At 42.9% G+C, this 23,820-nt stretch overlaps 3 protein-coding genes across 3 annotated transcripts; 1 reads left to right on the top strand and 2 right to left on the bottom strand.

The window, feature by feature from the left end:
* Window positions 1–1,622: 1,622 nt before the first annotated feature.
* On the bottom strand, window positions 1,623–2,555 carry LOC144516008 (olfactory receptor 4B13-like). Its single transcript, XM_078247264.1, has one exon. The coding sequence runs from the start codon at window positions 2,553–2,555 to the stop codon at window positions 1,623–1,625; it is 933 nt and encodes a 310-aa protein (XP_078103390.1).
* Window positions 2,556–5,623: 3,068 nt separating this feature from the next.
* LOC144516012 (olfactory receptor 6E1-like) lies at window positions 5,624–6,550 on the top strand. Its single transcript, XM_078247267.1, has one exon. The coding sequence runs from the start codon at window positions 5,624–5,626 to the stop codon at window positions 6,548–6,550; it is 927 nt and encodes a 308-aa protein (XP_078103393.1).
* Window positions 6,551–14,432: 7,882 nt separating this feature from the next.
* Window positions 14,433–15,359, bottom strand: LOC144516013 (olfactory receptor 11A1-like). Its single transcript, XM_078247268.1, has one exon. The coding sequence runs from the start codon at window positions 15,357–15,359 to the stop codon at window positions 14,433–14,435; it is 927 nt and encodes a 308-aa protein (XP_078103394.1).
* Window positions 15,360–23,820: the final 8,461 nt, after the last annotated feature.

The following is a 23,820-nucleotide window of genomic DNA, read 5'->3' as shown; positions in this document are numbered from 1 at the left end:
TCCCACAGTTGATTTCTTCACAACAAGCTGCTTACCTATTGCAGATTCAGTCTTCCCAGCCTGCTGCAGGTCTACAATTTTGTTTCTGGTGTCCTTTGACAGCTCTTTGGTCTTGGCCATAGTGGAGTTTGGAGTGTGACTGTTTGAGGTTGTGGACAGGTGTCTTTTATACTGATAACAAGTTCAAACAGGTGCCATTAATACAGGTAACGAGTGGAGGACAGAGGAGCCTCTCAAAGAAGAAGTTACAGGTCTGTGAGAGCCAGAAATCTTGCTTGTTTGTAGGTGACCAAATACTTATTTTCCCGAGGAATTTGCAAATAAAGTCATTAAAAATCCTACAATGTGATTTTCTGGATTGTTTTCCTCATGTTGTCTCTCATAGTTGAAGTGAACCTATGATGAAGATTACAGGCCTCTCTCATCTTTTTAAGTGGGAGAACTTGCACAATTGGTGGCTGACTAAATACTTTTTTACCCCACTGTATGCACTGACTGTCCACTGACCTACTGTTTACTGCTTACACTGTTTACTGGCTATATTAGCCCATATGCACAACCCCTAACTCCCCCCTTCCCCCAGCCTGGACTAAGGTCTAACTTAATACTTGAACAATGGTCGTAACACTATTGCTTCAAACCTCTAACATTGACTGATTTGTGTCTATACTACTGTCTACTTTATTCCCTTATAATGCCCATATTTAATAGTCTTTTTTTAACTTTATTCTTGCACTGCTATATAGTTTTTATATTACTATGTGTACATCATTCTCTTATATTGTCCATATGTAATGCTGGTCTCTAGACTTTATCCTTGTACTTATTTGCACTACCACCATGACACACACTCTCATAGAGCACCTTATTATGCAGACTGAATCACTGCAAGCGTCTCATGCTTAAACATCCCTCCCTCAGATTTTTTATTTAGTATCTTTTCTTTCATTGTCCATATTATTCATGTAGATTTGTTATTGTATCATCCTGTTTATGATGTATGTGAATGTTGTGTGTGATGTCTTTAAGCCACTGGGACTTTGGATTTCCCATGGGGGATCAATAAAGTACCTATATCTAAATTCCTTGTGTCAAGAAAAAAAAAATACTAATAGGTTAATAGCAAAAGTTGAATATAGAAAATTAAATATAGATTATGATTTGAAATGTCTTCGGTACCTCAGTTTATTGTATATTTAGACAAAGTTGCTTATGAGGTTCATCTAAAGCTGATGACTGCTGCTATATATATATATATATCTCTCTCTATCTTTACACACACACACACAATGTTTTTACTATTCTTACCTACACTGTACAGGTTTTAGACACCATATGTCTATTGATTTTTCTTTTCTTTAGTGCTGAAACGAATGAAAACGCTAAAATAATTACAAAAATCCAAAAGAAGAACATGGCATGAATCTAGTTTTGGTGATTTAAAGAAAATCTTTCACTTCATGATTCAAAGCAACCTTGTCATCTGTTTTATTAAAACACACAGTTACAGGTTGTCACATTATATAGTTAGATGAAAAAAGTACTGTCAAAGGTAACTCATTTAATAAATGTATTTGTATTTATGACAAGCAAAGCTCTTAGTTGTCAGATAACATTTATAGTTACATTTTGCCCCCAAAGAGCAGACGTCTACATACAATGCGTATTTTGGACATTTTCAGTCCGTACAGTAAAGGGTTGATGAGTGGTTGGAATGTAAGCCAGTACAACGACAGAATAATGCGCAACATGTTCGGTAAATAGTTCATATTAAACCTGCTCTGTACTATTTCAAAGGAACCCCCTAAAGAAAAATTCAGCAGGGAAAAAAGGTGAGGTGTGCAGGTACTGAGAGCTTTCTGTCTGGTCTGTTTAGAACCAGAAAAACACACTTTAAGTATCCTCATGTAAGAGAAAAGAATTAAGATTATAAGACTAATGTTTACTGTAAATATGTTAACAAGTCCATAAATGTTGTTCACTGTGGTGTCAGAGCAGGCCAGTTTGACAACAGAATAATTGTCACAGTACACTTTGTTAATGATGTTTCCACACAGCTGTAAAGGAGCAGTCAGACCAAACACTACCAAAGCATTGGTAAGAAAAGGGTACAACCATGTTAGAGCAATAAGCACGGCAATCTTTTTAGATGTCATACGAGTGTGATATTGTAGAGGATAACAGATAGCAAGATATCTGTCATAAGACATGATGGCTAAAGTCCAAAATTCTCTGCCTCCATAAGTATACACACAATAAATCTGCAGGAAACAGAAGGGAGCAGAAACAGTGTGAATGTCAGAGAGGATCTGAACCAGAAGGAATGGAAACAACCCTGTACTACCATACAGTTCATTTACAAACAGGCTGACCAGAAAAAGGTACATAGGTTCATGTAAGCTTCTGTTCATACAGATAACCACAATCAGCAAAAGATTGGTACAAACTATTAACATATATAAAGATATGATAATAATAAAATATAAATATTTGAAAACCCCAGTGTCAAAATAGGCACTTAGTGTGAAAAATGAAACCTGCGTAGCGTTTACCATGATCCTCCTGACTCTGAAAAATAAAAATTATAACATTTTACAAGATAACTTCATCGTGTTACATTTTGTTAAAGGATTTCTGAAAGTTTAGTTAAACCTTTAAATCTTTCTTCAGACTGTGTATAGATAAAGCATTGATCACAAACAGTATTCAATCAACAAACAGCAGAGAAATCAATTCCTCATACTTACCACTCCTCAAGTATGCGTTGTAATACTAAAGGTAAGACATTACACAACAGTTTATGAATCCTAACATTCATCTGCTTCTGTCAGACTGTGAGTCCGTCCTAACTGAGCTGAAACTATGCTTCTGCATCTTTTAACCTTTTCCAGTGAGGAGACGCCCACAGCAGCAGTCTGACCTCATTATCAGAGCACCTGCTCCTTGTGGCAGTAGGTGCTTGTTTCTAAGTGATGCTTGAAAAAAATAACACATTTCACATTTAGCGACAGCTTTTCAGAAAATCTTGAAATATTCTACTTTTGGTTTATACATCTTTGGTAATGTTCAACATTTCAATGAAATTTATACAAATTGAAACCATTTCCCCTATTCCCCTAATTATTCTCACAACTTTGCCTTCATCTTATACATTTAAGCTAGACATCAATATTAGCTTCAGCAATTTAGCTTTTCAGCATTCACACACATTTTCTGTTAGTTATTCTTCCAAACATTTTGTGGCAGCCTACTATGTATGTATACCTTCATTTTCATCTCTTCTAGGATATGTGAGTTTACATTAAACTTATTTCTACCATTTACATTTTTTTTTAAATATTAAGCCTTTGTGTAAATGAAATTTAAATTGAAAGTCAATGGAGAAATCTTCAAATCATCATTACGCTTTTTCCACTTTGAAATGCTACTACTTCGGCATACTACAGCTACAGACATCATTCAAACTTTAAACTGTTTCAGCTATTGTATTCAGCTTTTTTGTAAAACTGAGTGGACACACGGATTCTTCTTTTATTATTTTCAAGTCAAGGGGACGCTAGTCTATATCCTCGACGTTCCACTTCCGGGATTCCTCCGGTGACGCAGGAAGTTCCGCCGGATGCATGTATTTGCGCCGATGTCCGTCCCCTTCCTCTTTCTTTGTGTTGGCGTTCTAACCTCTGGTGGATGTGTGAGGACTCTGGTTAACTGCTCCTCAGATCTCTGCAGGGTAAATCCAGACAGCTAGCTAGACTTTTTTTCTCGCATATCTGTTTTACGGCGGCTCGGAGGGTAGCTCAGCGCCACCCAGGACGATTGTGATTGACCAGGTAGTATTTACGTATCAGTCTGTTATTGGGAAAGAAAACCAAGTGCATTAATTATTCTTTCTAGATCAGAGGGTGATAGGAATTGTCTAATTTTGGAAATGGTTCTGAGTTGAAGAAACTGGACCTGACAATGGAATTTACCTGGCTAGTGAAACTAAGATCGTCATCAAATATAAAACCGAGGTTCCTAGCATGTGGTCCGGTGTAGGCAGAAAGATAATTAACATTCTAACATTTGTATGGTGTGGAAGGGTGTTAGGGAAACATGGAGCCATTGCGTGTCCTTGTCTGAGCATGGTGTGTTCCTGAGGGCATACATGCCCTTCCAGACCAGATAGGGGAGATGTCATCAACTCTGACAAGATAACAATTGACAACATTAACTCTGTATCATGATTTATTACATTTATTATAAAAAGCAGCTGTAGAGAGCTTTTCGTTAGGTCATTGTCTGTACTATTCTGTAGTGCGGAGACGGCCTCCTTGTTGGGTTCTCAAGTAAAATTAATTTTAATATTTCTTCAGTGGTCTCTGTCTATTCTTGATAATATAATTATTCTAACAAAGGGAAAAAGTAGTATCTTTTGTTTTTGTCCCCATTTAGCTGCAGAAAAATTATGAGCCAACTAATCTTCAATGTATTGAGACAGTTTTTATGTCAACGGCTTGATTATTGGAATTAAAAGGTCTGTGTAGCAGTTAAAAGAAATGCATTGTTTTTGAATGATTCTCTCCAATAGGAGCATGTAAAGACAGAAGATTAGTGGACCTAAAATTGAACCTTGTGGAACCCCACATTAAATATTTGCATTCTGTCTGTTTGAAATGTTAGAACAATCGAGGAAGGACTCAGAAATGCAGATGTAGCTTGACAAGCAATCCAGCAGAGAAAGAGTGGTTGACAGTATCAAAAACTGCACTGAGATCTAAAATAATTAATATAAAGCATTTACCAGAATCTGCTGCACAGAGGAGGTCATTTGTCACTTGCAGAAGAACCACCTGCCTCAGTGCTGATTTATCTAACTCATGTCAGGAGGCAGGCTGGATATGGAGAAGACAAAAACTTAAACATTATATGTAAGTTATAATATTTAAGTTGGACAAGTTAAAAGGAGATTCTCAGAGAACTTTGTAGAAGCAAGAAGCAACCCTTAAATAATTATTTTTTATAATGCACCAGGTTAATGTTTACAGTAAGAACTGCCCCAAAAAAGTTTTTGTTGGGTTATATAGCCATGGTGAAAAGCCAGATATTAAAAGATCAATTTCTGGATTTTATTAATCGATATCAGATCATTCAAACATATCGAGTTTAACAAAATATTACTACAGACGATTTTATGATTCCATAACTTTTTGTTTGCATTTTTACAAATAAGTTTCTATACAGCCTTAAGTTTTTATCATCAATTAGATGAATGAGGTCAGACTGGTGCTATGGGCGTCCTTTGACTTGAAAAGGTTAAAAGACGGAGAAGCAGTAGCTCAGTTAGGAGGATGGACTCCATCTGACTCAGCAGATATGTGAGGATTCACACAATGTCACAAACGGTTTTCTACATTCCCTTACGTTAGTGTAGACTTTAGACTTTATATAAGAAAATGGTACGTTTGTAAAAATTGTTTACTTGAATATGAACTTTTTACTTTGTGTCGGGTGAATACTGTGTGTTTAAAATTTTGACTGCACATGGTCCGAAACAAGTGTAGATTGTATGCAGTTTACACTTAGTGAAATTAGTTTGTCACATAAACAGTGTTATGATTGCTTAATAAGGTAAAAGGAGATCATGATCAACTCTACTCAGGTTTCATATTTCACACTTGGTGCCTACTTTGATACCGGGCTTTTTAAATACTTCTATTTCCTGATTGTTATGTCTTTATATATGTTAATAGTTTGTGCCAATCTTTTACTGATTGTGGTTATCTGTATTAACAGAAGCTTACATGAACCTATGTATCTTTTTCTGGTCAGCCTGTTTGTAAATGAACTGTTTGGTAGTACAGGGTTGTTTCCATTCCTTCTGGTTCAGATCCTCTCTGACATTCACACTGTTCCTGCTTCAGTATGTTTCCTACAGAATTTCCTTTTATTCTCTTACGGAGGTGTAGAATATTTAAACTTAGCCGTCATGTCTTATGACAGATACCTTGCTATCTGTTGCCCTCTTCAATATAACACACGAATGTCATTTAACAAAATTGCAATGCTTATTGGTGCAACGTGGTTTTACCCTTTACTGATGTGTGTCGTGATGACATCCTTAAGTCGTTCTTTACAGCTGTGTGGAAACATTATTAACAAAGTTTACTGCGACAACTACTCTGTTGTCAAACTGGCCTGCTCTGACACCAGAGTCAATAACATTTATGGACTCTTTGTGACTTCATTCTCAATAATTTGTCCTCTTATTCTAATCTTTTACACGTACATGAAGATCCTTAAAGTGTGCTTTTCTGGTTCTAAACAGACCAGACAGAAAGCTGTCAGTACCTGCACACCTCACCTCGCTTCCCTGCTGAACTTTTCCTTTGGTTCTTTCTTTGAAATAGTACAGAGCAGGTTTGATATGAGCAGTTTACCCAATATTTTGAGAATCGTTTTATCATTATACTGGCTTACATGCCAACCGGTTTTTAACCCTTTACTTTATGGTCTAAACATGTCAAAAATTCGCATCATATGTAACAGTCTTGTCTTTGCTAAAGTGTAGGCCACTTACATTGGGGCCACCCAACACACTTTCATGTTTCTAAGAAACTGAAATTGCATTTATGTAGTGCTGCAAATCCTGATTATTTTTACTGTCGATTAATCTCTGGATTATTTTCTGGATAAATGGATTAGTTGTTTGGTCTATACAATGTGAAATGGTGAAAAAGGTCGATCGGTGTTTCCCAAAGATCAAGATGACGTCCTCAAATGTCTTGTTTTGTCCACAACTCAAATATATTTAGTTTACTGTCACAGAGGAGAGGAGAAACTTAGAAAATAATCACATGTAATAAGCTGACATCACAAAAGTTTTACTTTTTTTTTTATAATAAATGACTCAAACTGATTAATCGGTTATCAAAATATTTGGCAATTAATTTAATAGTTGACAGCTGATGAATCTTTGCAGCTCTACATTTATGGTTGTTTAAGGTCTAAAGTATGACACTTGAAAAGTAGCTGCACAACTGCTGTGTTAACAAGCACCTGATTAGATGTATTAGTTTTCCATGACGATTTTAAGTTAATGAACATCTTCCTATACTGTTATGAAATGTTTTTTCACAAAATCTATGAAATAAAGTGATTAAAAAAATACATGAAATGTGTTTTTATTGAAAGCAAGGTTTAGTTACTTTTAAGGCTTTTGACAAGACTTCCTATAGTATTCTTTAGAATTATTTTGTATTTACTCATCACAGCCTTCGCCTGAACATTTGAGTCTTCTGGCAATGTTTGTCCTGTGAATGTAGATTCTGTAAATCCAAAGATCTGATGATTCAGAAAACATTTAAATAACGTTTTATAAATTATATTTACTCACAAATAAAAAATAAGTTTGCCCATGATAGATATAATTAGAGTCCAGTGGTTCCCAACCTTTTTGGTCTGAGTTTCCCCACACAGTCCTGTCAGATGAACTCATGTACCCCTTCATCAATTCACAATGTATTTTCCAAATGTATAACACTATTCATTATATAAAAGGACATCTTTTTAATTACTTAATACAGTTTAACTGTCAATATTAAGTTTGGTTTGGTCAACAATCATACTACTACCAACCTTGTAGGCTTCTACTACTTAGAGTAACGGCAAACCGTTTATCCATTAGTGTTTCTTTAAGCCATAACTATTTTAACCATTAGCTATTTTAACCATTTCTCTATTACTTTAGCTAATCATTCAAAGTATTTATTTTAGCTAAACTTCTGTGCTCACTTGTTAACTAGTTTTCACACACTCTTACATAACTGCAACATGTACTGTTCAGGTGTTACAGTTGACTTCATGTTAATATGTGGATATGTTCTTCCCACCACAAAATTTTGATAGGGCAAGAGGGTCCTGAATAATCTCATTTTGATTTTCCACTCAAATTCCTACCAGACGGGACTATTTGTTATTTGAGGTCCTTCTCTGCATGATGATTCCCAGTTTGTATCTGAGATAATGGTGTTCATCTCAAATTCCCATTGTTCCTTAATATCAAAACTGTTATCAGTTGATTATGATAATTTTTTCTTTCTGATAGTCCCTTTAATTGTCAACATAAAGACATGTTCTATATTGGATGGTGATGTACATAGATTATCCCATTCTTTGTGTTTCAGCTTAGTAAGGTCTAAGTTGTAGGTATTTAAAAAGGTCATGGACTGGAAGGTCATATTTATGTTAAAGTTGTTTGAAGGACATTAGGTATCGTTCTTCAAATAACAGACCCAGCATGATAAAACCTTTTTCTACCCACGTTTTAAACCCTCCACCTAATTTGATTGAAATAATGTCGGAGTTATGTGCAGATTTCATTGCCCTGGATATTGACAGTCTTCCTAACCATAGATTATATATTTTTTAAATTCAACCCACTGATTACTACTTTTATTTATTCTCCGGGTAGCTTGATGCACTTCTGGGCAGTCTGTCTGCTTCATCCCAACCCATATAAATCTAGGACCCCATTTTATTTTGGGCATACCATTCTTCAATTCTTCAGTCCTAGTTCTGCAAAACTTGAACTGTAATTTATGTTTTAAATGTTTTTATATGCAGGTCATTGCTTTAATGTTTAGTTTACCTGAGGCCAAACGCTAGCTGGTTGACAGTCCCGAGACTAGCTGTTTGGGAGCCGTTTTAACTTCAAATTTAAATTTAGAAAAATGTCATGACTCATGTATCTCTTTAGTATTCAACCTTAACTGCCCATGCACAGTTACTTACTCTAAAATGTCTTAACAAAGGAATGTTTTTTGGTTGTGCATTATTAGTTTGCTCTTAGTTGCTTGCATCGAGGTCTCGTTCCATTTAAGACAAAAACATCTAGACTAGTGTTTCTCAAACTTATTTAGACCAAGGACCAATAAAAAAAAAAACTCACAGATCACCTAACTACCAAAATATTCCCTAAAACAATAGGCCTCATACTTCAACATCCATCCATCTTCGTCCTCTTATCCGGGGTTGGGTCGCGGGGGTAGCAGCTCCAGCAGGGGACCCCAAACTTCCCTTTCCCGAGCCACATTAACCAGCTCCGTCTGGGGGATCCCGAGGCGTTCCCAGGCCAGGTTGGAGATATAATCCCTCCACCTAGTCCTGGGTCTTCCCCGGGGCCTCCTCCCAGCTGGAAGTACCTGGAACACTTCCCGAGGGAGGCGCCCAGGGGGCATCCTTACCAGATGCCCGAACCACCTTCACTGGCTCCTTTTGACGCGAAGGAGCAGCGCCTCTACTCCGAGCTCCTCACGGATAACTGAGCTTCTCACCCTATCTCTAAGGGAGACGCCAGCTACCCTCCTGAAGAAACCCATTTCGGCCGCTTGTACCCTGGATCTTGTTCTTTCGGTCATGACCCAGCCTTCATGACCATAGGTGAGGGTAGGAACAAAAACTGACCAGTAGATTGAGAGCTTTGCCTTATGGCTCAGCTCTCTTTTCGTCACAACGGTGCGATAAATTGAATGTAATACCGAACCCGCAGTGCCGATTCTCCGACCAATCTCCCGCTCCATTGTCCCCTCACTCGCGAACAAGACCCCAAGGTACTTGAACTCCTTCACTTGGGGTAAGGACTCATTCCCTACCTGGAGAAGGCACTCCATCGGTTTCCTGCTGAGAACCATGGCCTCCGATTTAGAGGTGCTGATCCTCATCCCAGCCGCTTCTCACTCGGCTGCGAACTGATCCAGTGAGTGCTGAAGGTCACAGGCCGATGATGCCATCAGGACCACATCATCTGCAAAAAGCAGCGATGAGATCCCCAGCCCACCGAACTGCAACCCCTCTCCACCCCGACTATGCCTCGATATCCTGTCCATAAATACTACAAACAGGATTGGTGACAAAGCGCAGCCCTGGCGGAGGCCAACTCTCACCTGGAACGAGTCCGACTTACTGCCGAGAACCCTGGACACAGCTCTCGCTTTGGTCATACAGAGATTGGATGGCCCTGAGAAGGGACCCCCTCACCCCGTACTCCCGTAGCACCTCCCACAGTATCTCCCGGGGCACCCGGTCATATGCCTTCTCCAGATCCACAAAACACATGTAGACCGGTTGGGCATACTCCCAGGCTCCCTCCAGGATCCTTGCGAGAGTAAAGATCTGGTCCGTTGTTCCACGACCAGGACGGAATCCGCATTGTTCCTCTTCAACCTGAGGTTCGACTATCGACCAAACCCTCCTTTCCAGCACCTTGGAGTAGACTTTACCGGGGAGGCTGAGAAGTGTGATACCCCTGTAATTGGCACACACCCTCTGGTCCCCCTTTTTAAAAAGGGGAACCACCACCCTGGTCTGCCACTCCTTAGGCACCGTCCCAGACTTCCATGCAATGTTGAAGATGCGTGTCAACCAAGACAACCCCTCCACACCCAGAGCCTTAAGCATTTCTGGACGGATCTCATCAATTCCTGGGGCTTTGCCACTGTGGAGTTGTTTAACTACCTCAGCAACCTCCACCAGGGAAATTGACGACAATCCCCCATCATCCTCCAGCTCTGCCTCTACCATAGAGGGCGATAGTCGGATTTAGGAGTTCCTCAAAGTGCTCCTTCCACCGCCCTATTACCTCCTCAGTTGAGGTCAACAGCGTCCCATCCTTACTGTACACAGCTTGGATGGTTCCCCACTTCCCCCTCCTGAGGTGGCGAACGGTTTTCCAGAAGCACCTTGGTGCGGACTGAAAGTCCTTCTCCATGTCTTCTCCGAACTTCTCCCACACACGCTGCTTTGCCTCTTTCACGGTAGAGGCTGCAGACTGCCTCCGGAGTCCTCTGGGATAACATATCCCGGAAAGACTCCTTCTTCAGTCGGACGGCTTCCCTGACCACCGGTGTCCACCACGGTGTTCGTGGGTTACCGCCCCTTGAGGCACCTAAGACCCTAAGACCACAGCTCCTCACCGCAGCTTCAGCAATGGAAACTTTGAACATTGTCCACTGGGTTCAATGGCCCCAGCCTCCACAGGGATGCACGAAAAGCTCCGCCGGAGGTGTGAGTTGAATGTCTGTCGGACAGGGGCCTCCTCCAGACGTTCCCCATTTACCCGCACTACCCGCTTTGGGCTTACCATGTCTGTCCAGAGTCTTCCCCCACCCCTGACCCAACTCACCACCAGATGGTGATCGGTTGACAGCTCCGCCCTCTCTTCACCCGAGTGTCCAAAAACATACGGCCTCAGATCAGATGAAACGATTATGAAATCGATCATTGACCTTTGGCCTAGGGTGCTCTGGTACCAAGTACACTTATGAGCATCCCTATGTTCGAACATGGTGTTCGTTATAGACAATCCATGACTAGCACAGAAGTCCAACAACAAACAACCACTCATCATTGCCCACGCGCGCGTTGAAGTCCCCCCAGCAGAACTATGGAGTCCCCCGACTGGAGCCCCATGCAGGACTCCACTCAAGGTCTCCAAGAAGGCCGAATACTCCGAACTCTTGTTTGGTGCATATGCACAAACAACAGTCAGTTGCGGGTTGTTTTCCCCCCCACAAGGGAGGCCACCTCTCATCCACCGGGTTAAACTCCAACGTAGCGGCGCTCAGCCGGGGGCTTGTGAGTATCCCCACACCTGCCCGGCGCCTCATACCCTGTGCAACTCCAGAGAAGAGTCCAACCCCTATCCAGGAGTATGGTTCCAGAACCGAGACTGTGCGTAGAGGTAAGCCCCATCAGATCTAACCGGTAGCGCTCCACCTCACGCGCAAGTTCCGGCTCCTTCCCCACAGAGAGGTGACATTCCACGTCCCCCAGAGCCAGCGTCTGCTGCCCAGGTCTGGTCCGTCGAGGCCCCTGACCTTCACTGCCACCCATATGGCACCCGGTCATATGCCTTCTCCAGATCCACAAAACACATGTAGACCGGTTGGGCATACTCCCAGGCTCCCTCCAGGATCCTTGCGAGAGTAAAGATCTGGTCCGTTGTTCCACGACCAGGGACGGAATCCGCATTGTTCCTCTTCAACCTGAGGTTCGACTATCGACCAAACCCTCCTTTCCAGCACCTTGGAGTAGACTTTACCGGGGAGGCTGAGAAGTGTGATACCCCTGTAATTGGCACTACACCCTCTGGTCCCCCTTTTTTAAAAAGGGGAACCACCACCCTGGTCTGCCACTCCTTAGGCACCGTCCCCAGACTTCCCTGCAATGTTGAAGATGCGTGTCAACCAAGACAACCCCTCCACACCCAGAGCCTTAAGCATTTCTGGACGGATCTCATCAATTCCTGCGGCTCAGCCGGGGGCTTGTGAGTATCCCCACACCTGCCCGGCGCCTCATACCCTGTGCAACTCCAGAGAAGAGTCCAACCCCTATCCAGGAGTATGGTTCCAGAACCGAGACTGTGCGTAGAGGTAAGCCCCATCAGATCTAACCGGTAGCGCTCCACCTCTCGCGCAAGTTCCGGCTCCTTCCCCCACAGAGAGGTGACATTCCACGTCCCCAGAGCCAGCGTCTGCTGCCCAGGTCTGGTCCGTCGAGGCCCCTGACCTTCACTGCCACCCATATGGCAGCGCACCTGACCCCAGCGGTTCCCCCCACAGGTGGTGGGCCCATGGGATGGAGAGATAGGTGCCACAGGAGAGATGTCCGCCACGTAGGTTTTTCGGGCTGTGCCCGGCCGGGCTCCGTGGCAAACCCGGCCACCAGACGCACGCTGACGAGCCCTCCATCTGGGCCTGGCTCCAGACGGGGGCCCCGGGCTTCCTCCGGGCAGGGTCACTCCATCTCTACCTTGGTCACTCATAGGGTTTTTGAACCATTCTTTGTCTGGCCCCTCACCTGAGACCACTTTGCCTTGGGAGACCCTACCAGGAGCACAAAGCTCCAGACAACACAGCCCTCAGGTTCATAGGGACACACAAACCTCTCCACCACGATAAAGTGATGGTCCCCGGAGAGGTCATACTTCAACATATTATAAATCATAGCCAGATTAAAGTGGCTATATGTTACTTTTAGTTTGTGTTGATTCTAGCGACCGCTTTGGACAAAGTGTTTTTACCACACCTGCTGTTGTAAAGGTCTTTTCTTTACTGTGCTGTATTACCCCCTGTAGATTACTAAATTAGTGTTACCGGGAGGTCATTTAGTCGCAATGAATGTTTTGCTCAGAGAGAAAGTCTTTCATTTACAATAAGAGAATTCAAGTGTAGCATACGGTAACTTAGCCTACTTTGGATGTCTCGTGTATCACTGTCACTGTGTCACAAGCCAAAGCATTAAGAGATTGTTGAAGCAACCAACGTTTTAATATTTAGATTAATATAGCGCATTTCATGAAACCCACGGACGCTTTACCAAGGTAGGCTACAGGGGGACAAGAGAAAAGAAAATGGTAGGCCAACACAAACACAGACTAAAAGGAATAAAACGTCCATGCTAAATGGAAGGGGGACCTAATTTAATGTTGGTTACTGACGTACAACCACATCGCACATTGTAAAGTTATTTTATGAATGAAATAGACATATTACATATTTGAATCATTTACAATCCCGTAATTGTATCAATCTGGTAAAAGCCCAATCGAGTATGACTCACGTTATTGCCGTTGTCTTTCACTTTCCCTTTTATCTTTTAGTTGTTCTTCATTTACTTTCCTGTGATGGTCCTGTCCCAGTATCAGCCATAACTACAGCAGATAACTTCTAAAATAACATTAAAATACTATTAGGCCTATTTAAAGAAATGTCCTGCTTCCTTTTACCTGGCTCAGCTGGCTGGATACTAACACAGGCTTTTCTGGTGTTACAAAGAAATCTGTGACCCGTCAGAATGTGTGACTGTAGCACCGTCTACCTGCCGCAAATCATTCTGTGACTTTGCTGGGAAAAATTGACCCAGGCAGAGGCATTAATAAAAACTATTTAAAAATAGTATATCATGTTAGTCTGTTACAGGTCTTTTTAGATCATTGTATGAAAAATGACAGAGCTTCGGAAACATTAAAAAGTTCCATATAGTCAGTTAAAAGTTTTACAAAACAGCTGACTCACTCATTGTTTCAATGGGAAGAATCGTGCTGCTTATGCTGAGAATGCAGTCACCGTAAACTTCTCCTCACTGTTAGGCTTTGGGTCGCTGGCAGATAGTTTGAGAAATACGCTTTTGAATTTTAAATTACAAACGTGGTATTTCACCAATTCTTTTAGGAGTACTGCTCTAGACCATGTCTCTCAGATCAAGTGAAAAAGATATAAGCACAACAAAGCAAAAATAAAAAAATACATCTGTGCATGATATCTTTTAAAGAGCAATAACATCCTTAACCCGTCTTGTATTACCACACACACATTATACTAGAGACATTGTTAGTGTTGATACAGTCAGGAGAGGCATTTATTATTGCTGTTTCATGTAAAACTGAACTAATCTTACACCTTACCACACACCAGACGTTTACAGATCATGCGTATTTTAGACATTTTCAGCCCGTACAGCACTGGGGTAAAGAGCGGCTGGCATGTTAGAAAGTATAACGATAATAAAATGCTCAACATGTTGGGTACACTGCTCATGTCAAACCTGCTCTGTATTATTTGGAAACTACCACCAAAAGAAAAGTTGATCAGAGAAGCGAGGTGAGGTGTGCAGGTTCTGACAGCTTTCTGTCTGGTCTGTTTGGAACCAGAAAAACACACTTTAAAGATTTTCATGTAAGTGTAAAGGATTAAAAAAAGAGGAATGATGATGGAGATGACAGTGTAAGTGAGTCCATAAATGTTGTTCACTCTGGTGTCAGCGCAGGCCAGCTTAACAATGGAGTAGTTTCCACAGTAAACTTTGTCAATAATGTTTCCACACAGCTTTAGAGGTGCACTCAAAGATATCAAAACAGCAATTGCAAGAAAAGGGAATAGCCATGTAAGAGCCATAAGCATGGTAACCTTGTTATATGTCATACATGTGTGATATTGTAGAGGATAACAGATAGCAAGATATCTGTCATAAGACATGATGGCTAAGTTGCAAAACTCTACACTGCCATAAGTATACACACAATAAATCTGCAGGAAACAGAGAGAAGCAGAAACAGTGTGAATGTCAGAGAGGATCTGAACCAGAAGGAATGGAAACAACCCTGTACTACCATACAGTTCATTTACAAACAGGCTGACCAGAAAAAGGTACATAGGTTCATGTAAGCTTCTGTTAATACAGATAACCACAATCAGCAAAAGATTGGTACAAATTATTACAACATATACTGATATGATAATAATAAAATATAAATATTTGAAAACCCCAGTGTCAAAATAGGCATTTAGTGTGAAAAATGAAACCTGCGTAGCGTTTACCATGATCCTCCTGACTCTGAAAAACAAAATTATATTTAAAAATTATAACATTTTACAAGAGAATCCTTTTACATTTTGTTAAAGGATTTCTGAAAGTTTAGTTAAACCTTTAAATCTTTCTTCAGACTGTGTATAGATAAAGCATTGATCACAAACTGTATTCAATCAACAAACAGCAGAGAAATCAATTCCTCATACTTACCACTCCTCAAGTATGCGTTGTAATACTAAAGGTAAGACATTACACAACAGTTTGACATTGCCTGAATCCTAACATTCATCTGCTTCTGTCAGACTGTGAGTCCGTCCTAACTGAGCTGAAACTATGTTTCTGCGTCTTTTAACCTTTTCCAGTGAGGAGACGCCCACAGCAGCAGTCTGACCTCATCATCAGAGCACCTGCTCTTTGTGGCAACACGTAGATTGTTTCTAAGTGAGGTTCGAAAAAAATAACACATTTCTGTTTTGCTCAGCTTCATGAAACCATAAACATCTCTGGCTCTACCCGGTTTGCTGCTTCCTGTTTGGTGCTGGACGGAGCATTGGTTGTTGACAACGTTCACATGATTCAACTTTACTAGCAAGACTTCAAACTTCGGATAATATCAAACAGGCTTGATTTTGTCAGAACGTCTAGATGGGAAAAAGACTGACTGAACCCCTTACTCAAACGATTGACATGACGGGAGCTCCCCGACTCTAGCAAGACACTTGTCTGTGACAGAGGAATCGCTTGGAAAGTCATTTGGTGGAAGGTTGGCATTAGGTGCAGAGGCTGGAGTGACAGGATCAGGATAATGCAACAAACTTCCACCGAAAGAAATCCTATTCTTAAGCAAACTCAGGATGAGATGACAGCATCCGACCTCATGAAGTCAAAATCATGCTAAGACAATGGTTATGCCAAGACAATGGTTGGGTGTGAGGCAGCAGTGGTGGGATGAATTTACAAATATGTGTAAACTAGTACATGTATTTGTTGATAATGACATCCGCATTCTCCGGGAACCATCACCTTATCGTGGTGGAGAGGTTTGTGTGTCCCTGTGAACCTGAGGGCTGTGTTGTCTGGAGCTTTGTGCTCCTGGTAGGGTTTCCCAAGGTAAAGTGGTCTCAGGTGAGGGGCCAGACAAAGAATGGTTCAAAAATCCTATGAAAAATTGAGGAAGGGATGAAGTGACCCTGCCCGGAGGAAGCCCGGGGCCCCCGTCTGGAGCCAGGCCCAGATGGAGGGCTCGTCAGCAAGCGTCTGGTGGCCGGGTTTGCCACGGAGCCCGGCCGGGCACAGCCCGAAAAAGCTACGTGGCGGAAATCTCCATACCATGGGCCCACCACCTGTGGGAGGAACTGCTGGGGTCGGGTGCGCTGCCACATGGGTGGCAGTGAAGGTCAGTGAAGGTCAGTCGGGGACTCCATAGTTCTACTGGGGGACTTCAACGCGCACATGGGTAATGATGGAGACACATGGAGAGGCGTGATTGGGAGGAACGGCCTCCCTGATCTAAACCAGAGTGGTTGTTTGTTGTTGGACTTCTGTGCTAGTCATGGATTGTCTATAACGAACACCATGTTCAAACATAGGGATGCTTATAAGTGTACTTGGTACCAGAGCACCCTAGGCCAAAGGTCAATGATCGATTTTATAATCGTTTCATCTGATCTGAGGCCATATGTTTCGGACACTCAGGTGAAGAGAGGGGCGGAGCTGTCAACCGATCACCATCTGGTGGTGAGTTGGGTCAGGGGGTGGGGGAAGACTCTGGACAGACCTGGTAAGCCCAAACGGGTAGTGCGGGTAAATTGGGGAACGTCTGAGGAGGCCCCTGTCCGACAGACTTTCAACTCACACCTCCGGCAGCGCTTTTCGTGCATCCCTGTGGAGGCTGGGGACATTGAACCCGAGTGGACAATGTTCAAAGTTTCCATTGCTGAAGCTGCGGTGAGGAGCTGTGGTCTTAGGGTCTTAGGTGCCTCAAGGGGCGGTAACCCACGAACACTGTGGTGGACACCGTGGTCAGGGAAGCCGTCCGATTGAAGAAGGAGTCTTTCCGGGATATGTTATCCCAGACGACTCCGGAGGCAGTTGCAAGGTCATAGGGCAGTGGAAGGAGCACTTTGAGGAACTCCTAAATCCGACTAATCGCCCTCTATGGTAGAGGCAGAGCTGGAGGATGAGGGGGATTGGCATCAATTTCGCTGGTGGAGGTTGCTGAGGTAGTTAAACAACTCCACAGTGGCAAAGCCCCAGGAATTGATGAGATCCGTCCAGAAATGCTTAAAGCTCTGGGTGTGGAGGGGTTGTCTTGGTTGACACGCCTCTTCAACATTGCGTGGAAGTCTGGGGACGGTGCCTAAGGAGTGGCAGACCGGGGTGGTGGTTCCCCTTTTTAAAAAGGGGGGGACCAGAGGGTGTTTGCCAATTACAGGGGTATCACACTTCTCAGCCTCCCCGGTAAAGTCTACTCCAAGGTGCTGGAAAGGAGGGTTTGGTCGATAGTCGAATCTCAGGTTGAAGAGGAACAATGGGGATTCCGTCCTGGTCGTGGAACAACGGACCAGATCTTTACTCTCGCAAGGATCCTGGAGGGAGCCTGGGAGTATGCCCAACCAGTCTACATGTGTATTGTGGATCTGGAGAAGGCGTATAACCGGGTGCCCCGGGAGATACTGTGGGAGGTGCTGCGGGAGTACGGGGTGAGGGGGTCCCTTCTCAGGGCCATCCAATCTCTGTATGACCAAAGCGAGAGCTGTGTCCGGGTTCTCGGCAGTAAGTTGGACTTGTTTCAGGTGAGAGTTGGCCTCCGCCAGGGCTGCGCTTTGTCACCAATCCTGTTTGTAATATTTATGGACAGGATATCGAGGCGTAGTCGGGGTGGTGAGGTCTCATCGCTGCTCTTATGATGTGGTCCTAATGGCATCATCGGCCTGTGACCTTCAGCACTCACTGGATCGATTCGCAGCCGAGTGTGAAGCGGCTGGGATGAGGATCAGCACCTCTAAATCGGAGGCCATGGTTCTCAGCAGGAAACCGATGGAGTGCCTTCTCCAGGTAGGGAATGAGTCCTTACCCCAAGTGAAGGAGTTCAAGTACCTTGGGGTCTTGTTCGCGAGTGAGGGGACAATGGAGCGGGAGATTAGTCGGAGAATCGGCACAGCAGGTGCGGTATTACATTCAATTTATCGCACCGTTGTGACGAAAAGAGAGCTGATCCAGAAGGCAAAGCTCTCAATCTACCGGTCAGTTTTTGTTCTTACCCTCACTTATGGTCATGAAGGCTGGGTCATGACCGAATGAACAAGATCCAGGGTACAAGCGGCCGAAATGGGTTTCCTCAGGAGGGTAGCTGGCGTCTCCCTTAGAGATAGGGTGAGAAGCTCAGTTATCCGTGAGGAGCTCGGAGTAGAGCCGCTGCTCCTTTGCGTCGAAAGGAGCCAGTTGAGGTGGTTCGGGCATCTGGTAAGGATGCCCCCTTGGCGCCTCCCTAGGGAGGTGTTCCAGGCACGTCCAGCTGGGAGGAGGTCTCGGGGGAGACCCAGGACTAGGTGGAGGGATTATATCTCCAACCTGGCCTGGGTACGCCTCGGGATCCCCCAGTCGGAGCTGGTTAATGTGGCCCGGGAAAGGGAAGTTTGGGGTCCCCTGCTGGAGCTGCTACCTCCGCGACCCAACCCCGGATAAGCGGATGAACATGGATGGAGATGGACATCTGCATAAAGAGTACAGATTTGCATGGTGGGGTGGTGCAATTTTCAGCACTGGCTAAGTCCTCTACAGGGACCACAGGCAAAAAAAATTAGACAATTCTGCCAGCAAAGGGGGCCATAACAAAAAACACATTTTTCCCTATAACTCCTATACTTTACATCATAAATGTAAAAACCTTATAGCCATGCATTTCCTAAATGGAAGGTTGTTCGTCCAATCTGCCTGATATATAGCATCTACAGATGGCCCAGACAAAGTTATGAAAATAATTTAGCTTGGTACAAAAATACAAAAATAACGTACAAACACATTTCTGTAGCTAGCGACCAAAACGCCAACTTTTGTATATGTTAAGTAAATGTTGTTTAAATGTTGCTCTGGACCAAAATTGGCAAAGATTTGGGGCGCTACAAATTTGAAAAGGTTTATGGGCCCTATCTTGCACCCAGCGCAATTGACTTTGTACACAGACGCATGTATCATTCCTCTTTTGCACCCGACGCACAGCGGACTTTTCCCTCCACAGACTCACGTTGGTAAATTAGGGAATGAACTTGCGCTCCCGGGGGCGGTTCAGCAAAAAGAGGAGGCGTGTTCCGGCGCAAACGTTCCCTGGTGCTATTTTGCAGTTTCAGAAAACAATTCTGCCACAGACCAGGAAAAACCTAGTCTAAAGTCAGTGGCCCGTTATTCAGATGATATTTTAAGGGCGCATGCTTGGCCATAATGTAGAGTGTGCACACCGCACATAAACTTTGCTTCTCTCATCTCACGGACCCAGCGGTTCCCATTTTTGCAAATCATACATAATTACAAGGAAAAATATGACCTTGTTTTACACAACATTTCCATTAATCATGGATGTGTTGAGGACATAAATGAGGAAATATTAGAGGACTTAAGGAGATGTTGAACTGCATGTGCTGATGCCACTTAACCCAAATGCCCCAGCAGCAGCACGGGAGAGGAGAGACAGAAGAGCTGCATCGTCTATAGTGAGGTCATCTCGGTCTAATGTTAGACTACATTGCAAAAATATCACCATGCATTCATAACCTCGTGATTCAGTGAGAGTGAGCCCAAAACATCGGAAAGTATGTTTTTGTGACATTTCTTTATTTACATTTTGTCAAAAAGAAAAATCAAAAATTTAAATCAATTCAATTTTATTTATAGTATCAAATCATAACAAAAGTTATCTCAGGACACTTTACAGATAGAGGAGGTCTAGACCACACTCTATTTCAGTAATTCCCCAAAGCAAATGTCGGTCTCCTCGGCTGTGAACCGCTCCTGGCGTGCGCCCATGGATGTATTAAGAGTGTGCGCCTAGCAAATCCACCATTATAATAGCAATCCGCCATGGAACAAGCACGCCTACTTTTAAAGGGAATGTGAGATAACGCTCTGATTGGTTTATTGCACGTTACGCCCAAACCTGTGATGGTTGGGGTCGGCTGGCTGTGAGTTTTTATTTATTTTCTCTAGCTGTTGGTTTTCTTCTCTGTTGGCTCCGTCTCTCTCCCTGTGTCGCTTTTGCTTTCCCTCCTCCCCTCCTGTCTACTGCCAGCCAGCTGACAAGACACACCTGCTGCAATCACCATCACCGCTCTCCCGCCACGCACACCTGCCAGCCATCTACAATTAAGCACAGTACTTCAACCCCGGCTCAACAGACCATCTCCGCTGAATCGTTGTCTCAGCTTCATTGGTGACGCTTCGTTGATAAGCTACCTGAAAGAGCCTTTGCACTTAGCTGTCCCTGTGTGTTTCCTTGTCTTAACCTTTTTTGTGTTTGCTTTCGCAGTGTTCACCTCCAAGCCTTCCATATCCAGTCAGCTGGCCTCCCTATTCAGTCCTCCTCCCACAGCACCCTGCTTCACCCTGCCTCCGTCTCCACATCTGCGGTCCCTCGCCATCCTAGTTCCTGCTCCTGAGTTCCTCGCCAGACTTGATTTGAAGTGATTATGAAGTTTTTGTACAATAAATTTGTGTTCATTTGAGCCTTGCGTTGGAGTCCGCTCTGTTCACTGTAACCCAAACCACACCTATGAGTAATGTAGCTACTTCAGACCAACCCATTTTAGATTTGCATCGGGCGCAAGAGTCATTTATCCCACCGGTATAATGGACCTTTTTCACGGCAGACATTTTGACTTGTCGTAGTAGGAAAAGCACAGCTGAGATTGATCACCTTAACGATGGCTCAGTTCCATCAAGTGTCCCAGTAAGCTAGTTCAGTGAGTCAACATGATCAATACCAGGACCTCTCCTAAGGGGAATGCAGCCATCATTAATGGTTTTGAATACACCTGTGCTTTTCCTACTATGACATGTCAACATGTCTGCCATGAAAAAGGTCTATAGCAACAACGCCCGAGATCCGCCCACAAAGCTACTTGCGTTTCAGATCGTTAAAATAGGGCCCTAAATCTCATGAATTTTACGATCCGGTGCCACTCCTGAGGCCACACCTACGATGGTGTGCTGAAAAACTAAACACATTCATGCTTTTTAAACACATGTATGAAATGAGGAGAAAATCAGATTTTTGCAATTTTAATTTACGACAAACAGTGCAGCTCAGACTTTGTGATCTTTCTTGACATTTGCCTAGCAGCCATCGCACTTTGTGTCGGACTTTCACAGACTCCGCTGGTCGTTGTTTGTTGAAAGAAACACCCAAAAGAAAAGTTGAGTAGAGAGGTGAGGTGTACAGGTACTGACAGCTTTCTGTCTGGTCTGTTTAGAACCAGAAAAACAAACTTTCAGGATCTTGATGTACGTGTAAAGGATTAAACTGAGAGGACCAAAGACTACAAGACAAGTGTAAATGAGTCCATAAATGTTGTTTACTGTGGTGACAGAGCAGGCCAGTTTGACAACAGAGTAGTTATCACAGTATACTTTGTTAATGATGTTTCCACACAGCTGTAAAGGAACACTTAATGATATTGTGACAGCAACTTCAACAAATGGGTATAACCATGTTAGAGCAATAAGCACAGCAACCTTGGTGGATGTCATACATGTGTTATATTACAGAGGATAACAGATAGCCAGATATCTGTCATAAGACAGAATGGATAAATTACGAAATTGTATATGATCATTCGTTTGGTTCACAACACAACCTTTCAAGTTTGCACAGGATGAACAGTTGACAATGTTACATTTTGTAGGAGATTCGCAGAATCAAATTAGTTTACATGTCAAATTTACATTTATTCTGGACTTACTGTATTAACACACAAGCAGTATTCAGCCTGCAAACAGTTAAGACAATTTCTTACAATAACACAGATCCTCCAAATTTACCAGCTACCATGTTCAAATGCAATATAATGTTTAGGTTAGTTTTCTATATATAGAAACTATTATACAAAAAGCTACAATTCAATGTGAATCACAAAACATTACAAATACATGTAAAAAGACAGATTAAGAAATAGAAGCATTAAAACCAAAAACCTAAAAAAAAAAGACCACATAGGTCATTTGTACAAGCAGAAATTACGACCCATATTTCCGTTTATTGGTTGGCAGCGCCGCCCTCTAGTGCTGCAGTACCGCACCTGGCACCACAAGGGGGCAAATGTTTTCACCCCCCTTGTTTTAGCATCTTACATCCATAAAACTGACAAACACAACAACACAATTACTATTAGGTTACAAGGTTTCCCTGGCGTCTTTATCGCAACTACTAACAATCCCATACGTGGCGATATTGGACACAGAGAGTGAGCGCTCCAGCCGTCCTCTTGCTTCATTAACCCCACCGCGGCGCTTAGAGACAATTTGAGCATCTGTCCGATAATGGAGGACCGTCTGACCTTGACACCCAGAGGTTTTCTCTTTACTGTCAGTTATAGCTTACTGTGCAAGCTAAACTAATTATACTTATTGATATTTCTTAGTGTAGGCTCAACTATTACGGGATGTGTCTACTACTGGGAGCACGTACTGGGAGAGCGCAGTCACAGCCTTTGTGTGTGTGTTTAATCTGTAGTGAAAGAGCCTACAGCTCACAAACCGACTCTTAGATAGATAGATAGATAGATAGATAGATAGATAGATAGATAGATAGATAGATATACTTTATTAATCCCGAAGGAAATTAAGGTGCCGTCGGTAGGATTGTGAAGATCCAGGACTTAGCCCAAAAATTTGAACATCGACAACTTCTCAGTCCCTCTCCCCTTTCTACTAAAGTCCAAACGGTCTCCTAAGCCCCTCTCCCCTACAAGGGAGAATGAATGTGTGTGCATGAGCAGTGATTGACACGCAGTTAGACATCCCCCGGCCCTGATTGGTGCATCTGAACAGGGAGCGGTGGATTTTTGCAAATCACACTACAGGCTGTAGGTGGACCCAGAGGAGCCAGATTTTTTTTTAATTACCTGCTTCCTGTAGTTCTACTGGAACATAGGGTCAGTTTCAGCAGATATGACAGAAAGTTAGTTTTATAAGTCTTACCTACTGCACCTTTAAATGTTACTTTGTCAAGTCGTACTTATTATTTAAAAGATTAGCCAAAATGGACAAGCAATGCCACATTTCCGAGTGTTAACCCTGTTGCGGGAGCGGGTAAAGCCTTCATAAATAAATAAATTGTAGCCCACATTATGAAAGAAAACAAATCGCTCCCTTGCAATTTTTACGTGCCCCCTTATTCATTTTACCCTGGCGCCAGGCTTGCGTAGTAATTATGGCAGGGAACAAAGCAGGAAGTCATGTAACCTCGTATTAAGACCAAGC

This window comes from Sander vitreus, chromosome 3 (genome assembly GCF_031162955.1).
Source record: "Sander vitreus isolate 19-12246 chromosome 3, sanVit1, whole genome shotgun sequence".
In the NCBI taxonomy this organism is placed as follows: domain Eukaryota; kingdom Metazoa; phylum Chordata; class Actinopteri; order Perciformes; family Percidae; genus Sander; species Sander vitreus.
This window is presented reverse-complemented; position numbering and strand designations above follow the sequence as displayed.

What these genes read in the sequence shown, in the direction of transcription:
- LOC144516008 (XM_078247264.1), bottom strand. Translation starts at nt 2,555, where the DNA reads ATGGTAAACGCTACGCAGGTTTCATTTTTCACACTAAGTGCCTATTTT.
- LOC144516013 (XM_078247268.1), bottom strand. Translation starts at nt 15,359, where the DNA reads ATGGTAAACGCTACGCAGGTTTCATTTTTCACACTAAATGCCTATTTT.
- LOC144516012 (XM_078247267.1), top strand. Translation starts at nt 5,624, where the DNA reads ATGATCAACTCTACTCAGGTTTCATATTTCACACTTGGTGCCTACTTT.